Raw genomic sequence first — 14,605 nt, 5'->3', positions numbered from 1 at the left:
TCAGTCAACTAATCTGCCAGTATTGCTTCCTCCTTCCCTCTCCCTTCCATAAGATTGCATGAACATGCAACTGAAAATAGGTTACATACTTTACATGCAAAAAGGGCTAAAGCTTGTTATCTGAATGGGACTAAACAATTCAGAAAGTCTCCTAATCGTTTCATATTTTATGCTGATGATAAAAAAGGTCAAACAATGTCTTTTCAGACATGATTAAAATGATTGTGTACACAAGCGGCTTATATATTGACATCTGTTCTTATCCTTGAAGGATTTAGGTCCCATTCCACTAGGGCCAGGGTGCCCTCAATGGTATGCCTTAGACACATTACACTTACAGAAATCTGGAGAGTGGCAATATGGAGCTCCATACATACATTTACAAAACACTGCTATTTGGATTTAGGGCTTGTCTATCCCTGAGACTTAGTGCATGGAAAATCAGGGTGTAAGCATACAGCACACTAACTGCCCATGTGGACCCTGCTACCATATGCTAAAAATTCTGTAGTGCACTTTGAAACAGCAAAATATCAAAGCACCCCAAGGAAGTTTAAGTGCATGGTAGCATGGTCTATCTGAACTGTTAGTACATGGCAAGCTAGTGTGTTGCAGATTTACATCCTGGCTTCCTGCATACTGAGTCTCCATACAGACTGAGTGTTCAAATTGGATGCTCAAGTTGGCAAAGCAGTACTTTAATCTCTCTCTAATTAAGTTTCCATGTCCCAGCTTCCCCAAAGAGAAGTTTACTGCTTGTCAAACTATCCCATGAGTGGGATTGTGCAGAAGATGCCAATCAATGAGTTGTTCCCTGGGGCTCCCTTGCCTGCTGCCGATCAGCTGTTGGGCAGCTGCCTGGAGGGGCTGGCCCCTGAACAGCTGATCAGTGGCAGAGGTTGCAGCCGAGCTGGCTTCCAAACAGCTGATTGAGGGCCCCAGAGCTGTGGGTGCATATGACTAGACTGCGTGTGGCAGTCGAAGGTAAACTGATTGTGGTGGATGTGGATCCACATTTGTGTGTCCGTGTAGAGCTCTAGTTATATGTCTAATTCAAAGTTTCGCATAATGACTCTGGCATCCATCATACCCTCATTAGATCTTATGAAGTTGTTTAGTACCCTCAACTTGCAAGATGCTTTTTTTTCATGTGGTAATACACTCAACACACTGAAAGTTTCTCTGCTTTGCAGTACTGAAAGACCATTACCAGTTCTAGATTTTCCTGTTTGGCCACCTTGAATTTTTACGAAGTGCCCAACTGTGGTCACCGCTCATTTACATTATGAGGGTATTTGTGTGCCCATATCTTGACAATTGGTTAATCAGAGGCAAATCAGTCCAGCAGGTCTCCAACCCTGTAAGATTGATTCTGTGTCTGTTTTCAGATTTAGGACTGAAAATCAACCTAAAGAAATCTCAGTTGACTCAGTCCCAAAGCATAGGTTTTATAGGTGCTCTCCTGGACTCCAAAACAGTGAATGTGACCCAAGGCCCTCTTGATGCTGGCGAGGGCACAAGGGTACATAAGGGTACAAGGACCCCATGGATTCACGAAAGGGGTAATGTTAAGTGTCTACTGTAAGCCTGTGCCACACTGATGGTCATTATCACTGTAGTAAGATGTACATTCAGAAAATATGGGAGGAGTTATGTATCTACTAAAAATAAGTTCTCTAGGTCTGTAGTTAAAAGCATGTCACTCAAAGGTAGCGTTCATGAGACAAACTCTTCCATAAGGTAAGTGGGAGATGCTTATCTCCATGGTGGACCACTGAGTATTTTATGTCCTACAATAGGAATCTGTTACCATTCTCTAAATCAAATTCTAATGAAGAGCTGCCATAGATTTCAGAAAGAAATTACTAGGAAGAGGAAAACAGTGTTTGAGGGGTGACATTATTTTGAGGTGAACATCAAAGGTTTGTTCTGAAATATTTGGGGGAACAGAAAGACACCCTGACATCCTTCACCTAGGAATTTAAACTGACAGCAAGTTTGCTTCATGAGAAAACTTCTCAGCCAGGCTTGGCTGAAAATGCTGGAAAGAGCTTTGTGTGAGATAAACTTCTTTAGATAGAAGGAAAACTTACAGTACAACCTCAGAGTTATGAACACCAGAGTTACGAACTGACCGGTCAACCACACACCTCAGTTGAAATGGAAGTACTCAATCAGATAGCAGCAGAGACCACCCCCCCACACCCCTAAGAAAAAAAGGCAAATACAGTTAAGTACTGTGTTAAATGTAAACTACTAAAAAAAAAAGGAAAAGTTTAAAAAAAATGTGAAAGGTAAAATGTATCTGTGTTTGTTTCAATTAATTTAAGATCGTTAAGAGCAGCATTCTTCTTCTGCATAGTAATTTCAAAGCTGTATTAAGTCAATGTTCAGGTCTAAACTTTTGAAAGAACAACCATAACATTTTGTTCAGAGTTAAGAACATTTGAGTTACAAACAACCTCTATTCCCGAGGTGTTCGTAACTCTGAGGTTCTACTGTATTAGTTCAAGTGCTTGCACATGTCTATTCCAGTGTAGGTGTGTGCGCGTCCTGAGCACAGTTGCCAGACTTTTTTCTCCTAGTGGTATCTGTCAGGTCGGCTCCAGTGCCTTCTGGTACCACACATTCATAGTGCTAGCATAAAGGGCCCTGCTGACCCCTCTGCCTTTCATTCCTTCTTACTATTGTGATGGTTGCTGGAACCCTCTTTGTTTAGGCAATTCTTCTCCTAATGGTTTTTCTCCAGTTCTTAGTGTAAATAGTTATTATAGTTTGTTAGTTAAGAATTGGTTTAGTAATTTTAGTAGTTTTTAGTATTTACATAGTTTTGGGTACCTCTGCACTTAGCTAGTGATGTCGTCTGCTTCCCCAGTGCTGGGGCATGCCTTGGTTGCAGGTTTTCAAGCCCTATGCCTCCTGTGGTAAGTCTATGCCTTTGATTGACTCGCATTCAAGCTGTCTCAAGTGATTAGAGGAATCTCATAGGAAAGACCATTGCCAAATCTGCAGGATCTTCATACGCCAAACAAAAAGGACCGAGCACCAAGACTGAAGTTCCTCCTCATGGAGGCAGCCTTAAGACCTGCCTCGGAGCTGTGCTTGCACTCGGCACCAAGCATCTCAGCCTCTGTGCAGAGCGTTCCTCCCATGACTTGGGATTCCAGGCACTGATCATCTTCCCTTGTGCCCAAGAAGCACTGTAAGCATCAAGAGAAGCACTGATTCCCAGTGCCGAAAGCAAAAGGAGACTGGGATAGAGCAAGACTCATGTCAGGCCGCTTGTCTTCCCCGGCACCACATCAGGTGCCTCCAACTCTGGTGCTGATGCAAGCTCCACTGACACTGGCTCAGAAGCAGCCTCCTCAGGGCAGACAGTGTACTGGCCAGTTTGCAGTACCGTTGGGAGATTGCACTGGGATCACTGTTTTCAGTGCTTCCGCTTCTGTGTTCTTCCATAAACTGAGATTTTATTTTTGTCTTTGTTTTTGTTTTTGTTTTTTTTACAGGGAAGTGTGAAGAGAGAACGTTGTGATGGAAAACAGTAGTGTCAGGTTGACCTAGATTGGTTAATTAGGTAGTTCACAAATGATATTCTGTGGCACATGAGCCAAAAACTTGGTTTCTGTCACAGATAAGAATTCATAATGCAACTGAATGACTGATTGTCTTGCCCTATTTGTGCACTGGTTTCTTGCCTTCATGCTTCTCCTCCTATGAGCAGAAGGTGGAAAAAAAGGAAAGTTTGTCATAGTAATCCCTCTGCATAAGAAGTTTGCTGTTTCTTTCTCACCTTTTGTTTCTTGTCTACAGCAGGTGAGAACAATCTTGTAATTGTTAGTCTTTTGCACAAAGAGCTAATCTGTTTCAACTTGACCATGCTTTCATTTTATAAGGAGGTGGGCTAGACGGATTGGAATTCCTTCAAATCAAGGAGACAGAGAGGGTATTAAATGCAGACTGCCCAAAAAGACTTCTGTATAACCTACGCAAGCCTTCTGGAACAAATGGAGTGAAGAGATCTTGAATTATCCAGGGCTAAACTCTTGTGGAGCACTGAATATAGAAACTGCGCACACAAGAGAAGAACTCTCTTAATAACCCCAGGAGCTGGCATTTAAGATTCTGCTGCAGCAAAGGTCAAGTTTTACAAGGAGGGGAAGTATTGATGCTCCTCTTAGCTATGACCACAATTCAGACTTCTCCCACTTGAGATGCTTCTCACAGTAGATTGTGCAGACATTCAGAATATAATCTTTCCTCTCCTTTTCTGCATGCTTTCCTTATCAATGAAATAGTTAACGCCGGTATTTACATTATCATATCATCATTAGTCTTTGGAACTTACATCTAATTTAGCTGAATGGGGTAGTTTGCATCTCTTAGAGCTATTGCTTCATACTCTTTGAAAACATAAGCAGACATTACTATATTGGTTTATACAGGTGGCTCACATTTTGAAATTTTATTCCAACCAGATGCTGAAATCAGTTAGTCATATAAATTTGTCGGTGAAATATTTTAAATGAATCAGTTGGGTTTGCATGGCACCGTTCAGCCAACCTTTTTCTCTGCCTTCAGAAGGAAGGAGAAGGGGAATAGGAGACAATAAGAGAGGGCACAAGAAGAGATTTTTCCTTTCCACTAAGCATAGTAATGGCTAAACTGTGCTTCTGAAACAGCTGGAATATATAGCAAATACAAGTGTGCTGTCATATATGAGAGTCCTCAAAGTGCAAGGGTTCTATATTCTGTATAGGTTCTTATATTGTGCTCATCTCTGTGGTATCGGAGAGCCTGATTGTTTCCTACATGTTGATTTTTGCCTACGATGATAATTTTGAATTTTATTTCTTCAAGATATGGAATATATGAACGATGTAGAGAGTTGGTGGAAGCGGGTTATGATGTACGGCAGCCAGACAAAGAAAATGTTACACTTCTCCATTGGGCTGCAATCAACAACAGGATAGATCTGGTGAAGTATGTATTAATATATAGCTAAACATCAATCATGTCTTTAAGCAGTTTTTGTTTGTTTATAATGCTAAATAGACTTCATAGTTAGTTTTTAAGCCCACCCATTCTCAACTTCAAAGGTAAAAAATAAAAGCCAGAAACCCCAATCTAGATATTTTGCAGAATCTCTGTGATGCCAAAATACCCAAGAATAAGACCTGTTGAATGACCAGAAGTCAAGTCCTGGCCTGTTTCAGATCAGTTAAATCTTTCAGAGCAGCTGTTCAGCTGCACCATTTGCAGTGCAACTTTGCTACTGCACAATTCTCATTTCAGATGAATGCACTTCTAGTTTTCAGTAGATGATATAGCAAAACAGGTTCCATGCAACCAATGACCTTGAAATATCTCATTCTTTTTGTGACTATCAAATTTTCCTCCCTGAGGAAAGGAAATCTTATGGAAGAAGGCAGTGAATTTTCTAGACAACTAAGAACGCTAGTATTCCCTTATTTCAGGTCTTTTTTTGTGTTCTACAATACAAGAAATAATGATCAAATAAAAAATCCTTTAGGTTTTTAGAACAGCAGAGACTACAGTAAGTAATGTTATAATCCCTTTCCTTTCAGATAATACAAATTACATCTTGATTTAAACCCTGGGAGTCTTAGGGTGCTGTGGTTTGTTATAAACCCAGAAGAATGAAAAAAAGTAAAATCCTAAGTATAAGATCTACAAGGATATGTTTTAAACCATATTACTTCTCAGAATCTTTAGAAAGAATAATCCTCAGTATTTGCTAATTTATAAAGTCATAGGCGTGTGAGTGGTACATAATTCCTTTTATATTACATAAAAAATAATTGAGCTAAATGTATGTAATAGAAAGGTAATCAGTATAGCATGGGGGTTGGCAGGATCCCCAGAGCACTTGGCATGAAGTTCACTGATTAAGTGTGCAGGTCTCAAAATAGTTCTTCTCTGTTAATGTGCACGTGCATCCACACACACAACCAAATATGAAAAGATAAAAATCAGGCACAAAGAAATTCCCCAGCTAGTCTGTAGGTCCCATGTGCTCTTACAGATTCTTTGGCCTCCAGATCCTTCACCAGACCAGGCTATTTTCTATCCCCAAGAGAGGGTGGTTTTCATGATTTGCTTTTTAAGGGCCCTCTTTTCCTGTTGCAGTTCATTTTGCCTTCCATTATGCAATACCACTGAAGGAGAAATGCAAACATGGAAGTACATTAGTCTTTGGTTTTGAAAGACAGAAAAAGAAGTGTTGTTTGCAGCTCCCATGGCAAAGGCAACTAATCTCCTTTTACACCGTCATGGAAAAGTGTAAAAGGATAACCACACTGACTGTAGCTGTATTTCTAAATTCAAGTCTATGGATATCTTCCTTTAGATAAAAGGCAGGCAGTATTTCACCTCCCCTCATCATTTGGAGGGAGAGTTTATGTACAGAATTGATGATAAAATGTAGGGTACCTGGAGTATTTAAGCAACCAGGAGTCTTTTGTGAGAGAGATTTTTGTCTTTTTCATTCTCTTCTTCCCTTTCTTTATACGCCCTTCTTATTTTCCTTTTCCTTCTGGCTTTTTTGACAACTGCAATGGTTCGAATCTCAAAGGAGTTTTAAGCAATTTAAACCACCAAAATATATGCATTTTTGTCAGATACCTATTTTTCTTTACTAAAAAGGTACAGTGGAATCTGAAAGCAGTTGTTAAAATGTAATCTTACTTTTATGCTCTCATTCATTCAGTAAATCCAAGGGGTTGATCAGGGTTTGTTCTTGGATGACACGTGCTTGTATTACAAATACTGTCCTCTCAATTAGCACTATTCTTAATAGAGTCCAAAGACTGAATGAGCACTGAAACAGAACTATTCTCTCCTCCAAAAATAGTGGTCATTCCTTTGTTAGGGATTTGCTGAAAGTATAGAAGTGATGTAGGTGAGGATTGAAGTTAATGAGGAAGTTCTGCAGAGTAATGTGTCTGCATGATGTCTAGTTCTAACTAGTGTAATTATTCCCTTACTTTCAGAAAAACTCAATTTACCTGCAAACTTATATATAAAAAACTCCCTTCTGACTATGCACTGGCTCCTGTCTTTATTCAGTTTAAAAGGAAATGTAAACCTTGTATGTCACTCCTAAGGCTGCATGCAGGCCTGCCTCACTGTGAAAGAGTCAAACATAGTTAGTGATATATCATTTCTCTTCGTTAGCATCTAGAATTTAAAAGAGAGAACTAATATTCACCATGTTTTTTCTATTGTAGATATTCTTGTGAAAAAAGGAGTGATTTAGTAACTAGGAGTTTTGAGCTCTGACATATTTCTTCATGCATGAATTGCTAGCAAAATATCCTATTGAAAATTGAGATGGTAGTGAACCAGAATGGCCGATCTGAACATCCAACAGGTTGGGGATGGGTTGGAGGATTGCTTTGGAATCCAGATCTGAGTTTTATAGCTATTTCTTGGACTGAACTAAAAACTTAAATCTGAACACCTCCAAATTTTAGGTTACCTGAAATCTGGATCTGAGACCAAATTTTGCATTTAAGATTCAGCTTTAACTATTACAGATGTGTCCATTGACCTGCATTGAAGAAACTAATTTCAGACAAGATTTGTGTTTAAAAAATGGATGCCTTTTTTTAGTTAGCTATGACATAGGTTGTCTTCCTCATTTACCAATTTAATCATACAGGGAAAGCATACTTCAGTATGGAAAAGAATTCTCAACTCGCAAAAACTGCACATATGTTATAAATATGAATTGCTACAGATTAAATGTAGATAATTAAATTTGTCTACATGTGGTTGGCCTGCTTAAATTCAGAAAATTTAATTTCTCTCCAGTCATTTTTAAAGTATATAATGTTTTTGTCCTTTGTCTAATAACTGTAATTGAGAAGCATGTAAAAATCTTTACACTTAGTTAAAAGTGTAACAGAAACATTCATTCTTGGAACGATGATTTCAGTAGGGACAGTCCAGTGATAACACATGCTACAAATTGAATTGTCTAAAACTATGTTTTCCTCAGCTAAAATTCTGCAAGTATTCCTATCTGTTTTTCATAATCAAACACAAAGTTCTCTTTAAACTGTGAAATTTACTTTAATTGTAACTTAGTTTTAAAAACATTTCCTATAACCTTCCACCTGTTTTTAATAATGTAAAAAGATTTAGATAACTAAATTAGCAATTATGCTGTAATAAAAGTAATGTTAAAATAGGATCAGATCACCAAAGGTTATGTGTGTCAAAAATGCAAGCCCGGCAATTTCAAGGAGAAGATCTGTTACAGGAAGGCTGGGGAAAATTTGTTTTGAACCTGCATCATGTCTCTTTTTTTAAGTATATATCACTTACGGTTCATGTTTTATGATTGTAATCAAAACAATCTAGAGTAAATGTATGTTTTTCATTCTGTTTTTAGATTCTACATATCAAAGGGTGCTATTGTTGATCAGCTGGGAGGAGATTTAAATTCCACCCCACTTCACTGGGCAACGAGGTGGGGAAAAATTCTTGGGTTTTCTTTACTCCCTGATTAATTAGACAGTCATTTATTTATTATTTTAGTGAAATTTCTTTATATGCTTCTACTATGAGAATGTGTTGTGCTTCTGTGCAAGAATAAACTTGAGAAACTGGGTTGCTAATATTAATTGAGTACATTATATGTTTGGTCTCCAAGGACATGGGCGCACAGTTCATCTGTTGACTAGTTTGCTAGTTTCTGATGTAGAGGCGGCTGATCACTATGATAAGAAAGGATTATATTGTATAAAAATTGGAGTCAGTGGTTGCTTGGTGGCTCTCTTTACCGTTGCTTTGGGAATCTTCCTCTTGAGTTTCTGGTGGGGTTTACTAATCCAGAAGTGGAGGACATGAGTCAGGAGACAGTTTGTGTCTGCTGTCCGGACCACTGCCCCATAAATTCAGGAGATTCTTAAAGGTGCATTTTAAACTCCAGGAGAGATCAGAATTATTATGTAGGACTCTGTCAAAGAATACAGGGGTGGATGAACACCTGTGGATAGTACTGGACAGACAACTTTCTTCTAAGAGTTACTTCTTCGGATACAGTAGAGGAGAAATGAATGGGAAAGGAAGTATACATGTACTAATATTCATAATTATGCACTGCAAAAAGGAGGCCTGGGAAATTGGTCTTTGGAACATTTAAATAATTAAATTATGTTGCTTCTTTGCAGTGGAAAATCCAGTCATTAGGCTAATCTGTTAAGCTTAGTTTTAAATATTAAAACTAATTTATTCCTTTGGGTTAAAGATCATACTTGACTATATACGTATTATAAGGTGAATACCTAATTTAGAACAATAATCTGTTTCCCAGTTCAGAGCATATTTGACTATCGCTGTGAATGCCAGTTGACCAAAGCCGTATTGTGATTGACTGGAAAGGCCTTTGTGGTGTTGCAGCTGTGCACTGGCAACTGTGCATATTTGGCACTGTGTCACAAAAATGGAGAGAATCCTGATGGCTATTATGCTAAAAAGATTTTATGGGTGCTTTTAACACAGTGCGGGGAAAGTGTCAGCCCCAAAGCAGCACTTGTTTTTCCTGTAAAAAAGGATACATTGCATCCCCTTCTCTTTAAAAAAACAAGAGATCTATTTATAGACTTTTTAAAAAACAAAATTTAAAATTAATCAGTCTCATACTTAAGGTGGCTCACATGTTTGCAGAATCAGATGTATAGTGATCACCATTTTCAAAGAAAATGTTTTCCTAAGCTTCAGTTCAGAAGCACCAAAGATATAATTGTTTAATTAAAAATGTCTGAATTTTACATTTTTCTTATCCAAATATGTTATCAAATTTTATATATATAATTAACCCGGTATGTTTATGTTCACTGTTATGTTTAGACAGGGTCATTTATCCATGGTGGTACAACTGATGAAGTATGGTGCAGATCCGTCACTAATTGATGGGGAAGGATGCAGCTGTATTCACTTGGCTGCCCAGTTCGGGCATACCTCTATTGTTGCTTACCTGATAGCAAAGGGACAGGTAAATTCAAATAAAATAACACATTTTAACAAATAGACTCCTAAATAGGATATTTCAGTAATAAGAAAACAAAAACTATGCTTACAATTTGGGTAAGGTAATGTTCTGTCATTTTGGAAACTGTCACATCTTTTTGTATTATTACTGTGTGTTGCACTTTTAGACTGCTGCATTTTACTCAAAGCATGTACTGTCTATTCAGAATTGTGTGAACATAAGAACGGCCATACTGGGTCAGACCAATGGTCCATCTAGCCCTGTATCCTGTCTTCTGACAGTGGCCAATGCCAGGTGCTTCAGAGGGAATGAACAAAACTGGTAATCATTAAGTGAGCCATCCCCTGTTGCCCATTCCCAGCTTCTGGCAAACAGAGGGTAGGACACTTCAGACCGTGGTTTTGCATCCGTGCCCATCCTGGCTAATAGCCACTGATGGACCTATCTTCCATGAACTTCTCTAGTTCTTTTTTGAACCCTGTTATAGTCTCGTCCTTCACAATATCCTCTGGCAAAGAGTTCCACAGGTTGACTGTGCTTTGTGCTTTGGATTTTGTTCATATGTGTCTGTTGACCAGTATAATACATGTAAATACTAGAGGATTTTATGTATTATTTTCCTTACTTTCATTGAATATCATTTTAATTAAGAATATTTTAATGATTCACAGACACAAATCTTCAAAACATTGAAACCTCATGTAAACAACAAACAAGACAGAAGAGGCATGATGATATCATAAGACTAAATATTTGTTTTAGCTCCCTGTACACATTTGTGCATATAACACAACAAAACAATCTACCCACCCCTGCCTTGAGATGTGTCAGTATATCTATAAAGAATAATCTGATTCCCAGATTAATTTACCCAGTGTTCTACCATCCATCATTTTGTGTGTCTGAAAAGTATCATTAAACAAAAATCACCACTAGTATTTTCAAAATAAATTATAGGGCACATTGCACATGTGACTTAGCACTTTTTTTTCCTCACTAGGGGAGAGTTCAGGTATGGTCTCTCCATAACTCATTTAAAAAATATCCCTTCTTATTTTTTTACTAGATACGTCCAATTGTGTATCTTTGTTATGCTGCTGTTCTTTCTTTTAAGTAGTGTGACTTGTATGTGAAATCAGTCTGATGAAATGCAAAGAATGGGTTATAGTATGTAATGTTGGGAAGTAAATACAATGATTTCAACTTAGATTTTTACATAAGCGCGTGAATGGTATCAGACTTCTCAATTTTTTGTAATGGACTTTTATAGTAAGCAATCTTTTAAGCAGTACAACAAAATCTATTGAATCGAACACAGTGGGTTGCAGCCCACGAAAGCTTATGCCTGCAGAAATTAAATTTGTTAGTCTTTAAGGTGCTACAGGACTCTTGTTGTTTTTGCTGTATATAGACTAACACGGCTACCCCTCTGGAACTTTTCAGTATTGAATCTAGCAGATCTATCACTGTAGATACAGTGCCTTTTTGCAAACAATCCTATAGCTATTAAGTATTAGCGTATTGTGTAATAAAAACAATACATTCCAGGTAAATGCTATGTAGCAGGCAATGATTGTCCAGGCATAACTGAGCTCCATCAACCTTTTCCCATTTCATTCTTGTGTTCTGACTGCTTTGGCCTTGTAAACATATACAGTATACTCCCCAAATTCCAAACTCTATTATCCAAACCTCTGCGTTATCTGAATCCATCCTTGTCTATCATGTATCTTATGCTGGGTCACAAGGAAGGGATTCAGATAACATGCAGGTTAGGATAATAGAATAGAGACCCTCTGACCAGGGCTGTGAGGAGGAGCCCGCAGCCATGATGGAGGCCATCCAGCTGCTGAATAGCTCCTGCACCCTTGCTATCATGGGAGTCAGTGAGTAGGGGCATGCAAAGGGCTCCCTGTACTGCTGCAGTGCCACTGATACCCAATCCCTGAAGGATAAGGTGCAGGGAAGGCTGCAGTCCTAGCAGGGCTGAGCAGAGCCCTGGCCAGAGGTCTCTGCTCTGCCCTTCACCTTTTCCCTGCAGGGATTGGGTGTCACCAGTCCTTCAGTGGTTCAGGGAGTCCTCTGTTGCCCAACGGTCATGGGGGTGAGTGAGTGGTGCAGAGCAGAGACCCCTGGCCAGGAATGTGAGAAGGAAGAGGATGAGACCCCGGCTGCAGGGGAGGCTATGCGGCTGCTGAATGCCTTCTACCGTCTTGATTATTTGCACTCCAGTTTATCCAGATAAAATCCATGTCCCTCGTGCTGTTCGGATAATTGGGGGTATACTGTATAATATTTGGTTCCTTTATAAAGTAGCCGAGATGGAACAGCAGATGGTGCTGTAGCATACATAACTATCTTCAATCTCATGTTGCTATACATCAGTCCTTGTCTCATATTTACTTTTTGCTTAGATTCTACTGTATTGTGACAATGATAGCGGAAAATGGCCATGGTTTATTCTTTTAAAAAATACTTTATCAGAACTATTGCTTTCAGTAATCAATTTCTATTAAACCATTTCTGTGGAGTCAAATGGATGAAATGTTTTTTATACTGTTGAGTAGGCAGTAAGAGACTTGTGAAGATGTTGACCAAACACTGTAGCTAAACATGTCTATTTGAACAGCATAGACTGTGTAGGCAGAAATCAGTAGAAGTAACAAGAAGGATCTCACCCTATGGAATAAGTTTTAAGCATCAGCAAATTCCATAATCATGCATTTTGTTAATTTTGTGTGTGTGAAACAGTGATTTTTGGTGAGGCCTTTAGTGTGTGTTTAATACATACGCTGTGTTTTTTTTTTCTTTCAAAAGCCCATTGGTTAAAAAGCACTGTTGGGTTTAAAATATATATATATAATTTTTTTGCAACCAAAGTACAAGTTTGTTTTTATTTTTACTTACACACACACACACACACACACACACACACACACACACACACACACACACACACACCCCAAATGTTTTTAAAAGTAAGTTACAATTAAAGTAAGTTTGACGAGTTAAAGAGAAATTTGTGTTTTGATTATGAAAAATAGATAGGAATACTTGCCAAATTTTAGCTAAGGTAAAACACCGTTTTAGACTATTCAATTGTATTATCACTAGAATGTCCCTACTGAAATCATTGTTCCAAGAATGAATGTTTCTATTAATTCTTTTAACCAATTTATATATATATTAAAGCTTCTATTTTGGTTGCAGAAGCTCCAGATAAATGTTTCTTTATAATTATTACATTCTCTGTAAATAAACTTATATTACACATGAAATAAAATATATGTATAAATATGTTTAATTTCAAAAGAAACTGTGTGTGTATATATGTGATGTGTGTTTTTTGTTTCTTTTGGAATTAAAAAAAACATGGAAATATTTCTCCTGGTAATGAGTTTTGTAAAAGCTTATTACTACTAAACCTAAAAATCGTGTCAATTTTGCCTTCACAATGTCTCTTTAATCTTACATGATGAATCCATAATATGGATTAATTGGTCTGGCTATTTGGAAAACGGCTGAGAAAATGTGAAGTTGAAAAATTATGCATTGAATCTGCATGTTATCAATATCCATAGTAATTTAATCAATGAACACTGCGATGTTATGTATTTAGATATGATTTTTACCTATTTATTGTTATTGAAGTTGAAATACTATTTCATGTTTTGTAAAAGAGAAAAATAATGGAAAATGTTACAGAACCACACTTCTATGTGTATTTCAAAAGCAAATCCTTTATTCAGACTTTTATGCTGATATTCTGCCATTGCACTTGTAGACTCCCATCCTGTAAATGGATGCAAGTAACAGTGCATACAGCTAGCCCTATTGAGTGAAGTCAGTGGGAATACTCACATGCAGGAAGTTACTCATAACTGGAAGTAACTTAGAAGTTGGATAAGTGTTTGCAGCATTGTTGCCCTAAAGTTAGTCAGCTCTCTCTGTGTTAACTCTGGCTCCCTCCTGCTTCTTTATGGCACTGTTTGGGGATGGAAATTGCAGTTAATGTTGCCCAGATAAGACCTTTACGCTGTTACTTGTGAATTTTGACCTTCCTCTACTAAGGTCAATGCTCGGTGTCTCTCCAAGACTCCTGTCACTAACTGTCCACGACTATCAGGATCTACAACCCAGTTTAGGTTGTCATAGATAAAAGCAGATTCTTTGTACAAATCAATGAAATAGAGAGAGAAATTTGAAACAAAGTGATTTTAAAAAAAACAAAACACTGTACTTGTTTAGCTGGGTACATAAAGTAGTGATAACCAATTTCAAAGATTGCTTACATAAATTGTTGAAAAATCAAGAAGACATTTCCAAGTCATTTTTTGATACTCATAGCTGCAGTACTGTGTGTCTTTCTCCCAGTCCCGAACTCTGTAGGGTGAGCTTCTGAGCAGGAGGGGAAGGTGCAAAAGTGACCTTCAGTAACCATTGCAGTCATGAATCTTGGGCCCTGTGTTTCTGGGCCTGGCCCCTTTGCAGAACTAAAGTAGCCATCGGGCTGCTCTAAGCATTACTGAGTATCTCTGGCTCCAAGAACCATTTTGGCAGCCAGGGATCCATGGAGGTATAAGA

The 14,605-nt window shown here is 38.1% G+C and overlaps 1 protein-coding gene across 1 annotated transcript in view; it reads left to right on the top strand.

Annotated features, from left to right (window-relative positions):
• Window positions 1-14,605, top strand: part of ZDHHC17 (zinc finger DHHC-type palmitoyltransferase 17) — a 119,232-nt gene that overhangs the window by 23,523 nt on the left and 81,104 nt on the right. The window contains exons 3-5 of the mRNA XM_067559908.1: window positions 4,861-4,983; window positions 8,420-8,497; window positions 9,880-10,024. Coding sequence (XP_067416009.1) covers window positions 4,861-4,983; window positions 8,420-8,497; window positions 9,880-10,024 — 346 coding nt within the window. The remainder of the gene's footprint in view (window positions 1-4,860; window positions 4,984-8,419; window positions 8,498-9,879; window positions 10,025-14,605) is intronic.

The sequence above is a fragment of the Emydura macquarii genome, unplaced genomic scaffold, assembly GCF_026122565.2.
Source record: "Emydura macquarii macquarii isolate MOO-44397 ecotype Brisbane River unplaced genomic scaffold, CSIRO-AGI_Emac_v2 contig_2205, whole genome shotgun sequence".
In the NCBI taxonomy this organism is placed as follows: Eukaryota; Metazoa; Chordata; order Testudines; family Chelidae; genus Emydura; species Emydura macquarii.
The sequence above is the reverse complement of the archived record's forward strand: the minus strand, read 5'-3'. Positions and strand labels throughout refer to the sequence as shown.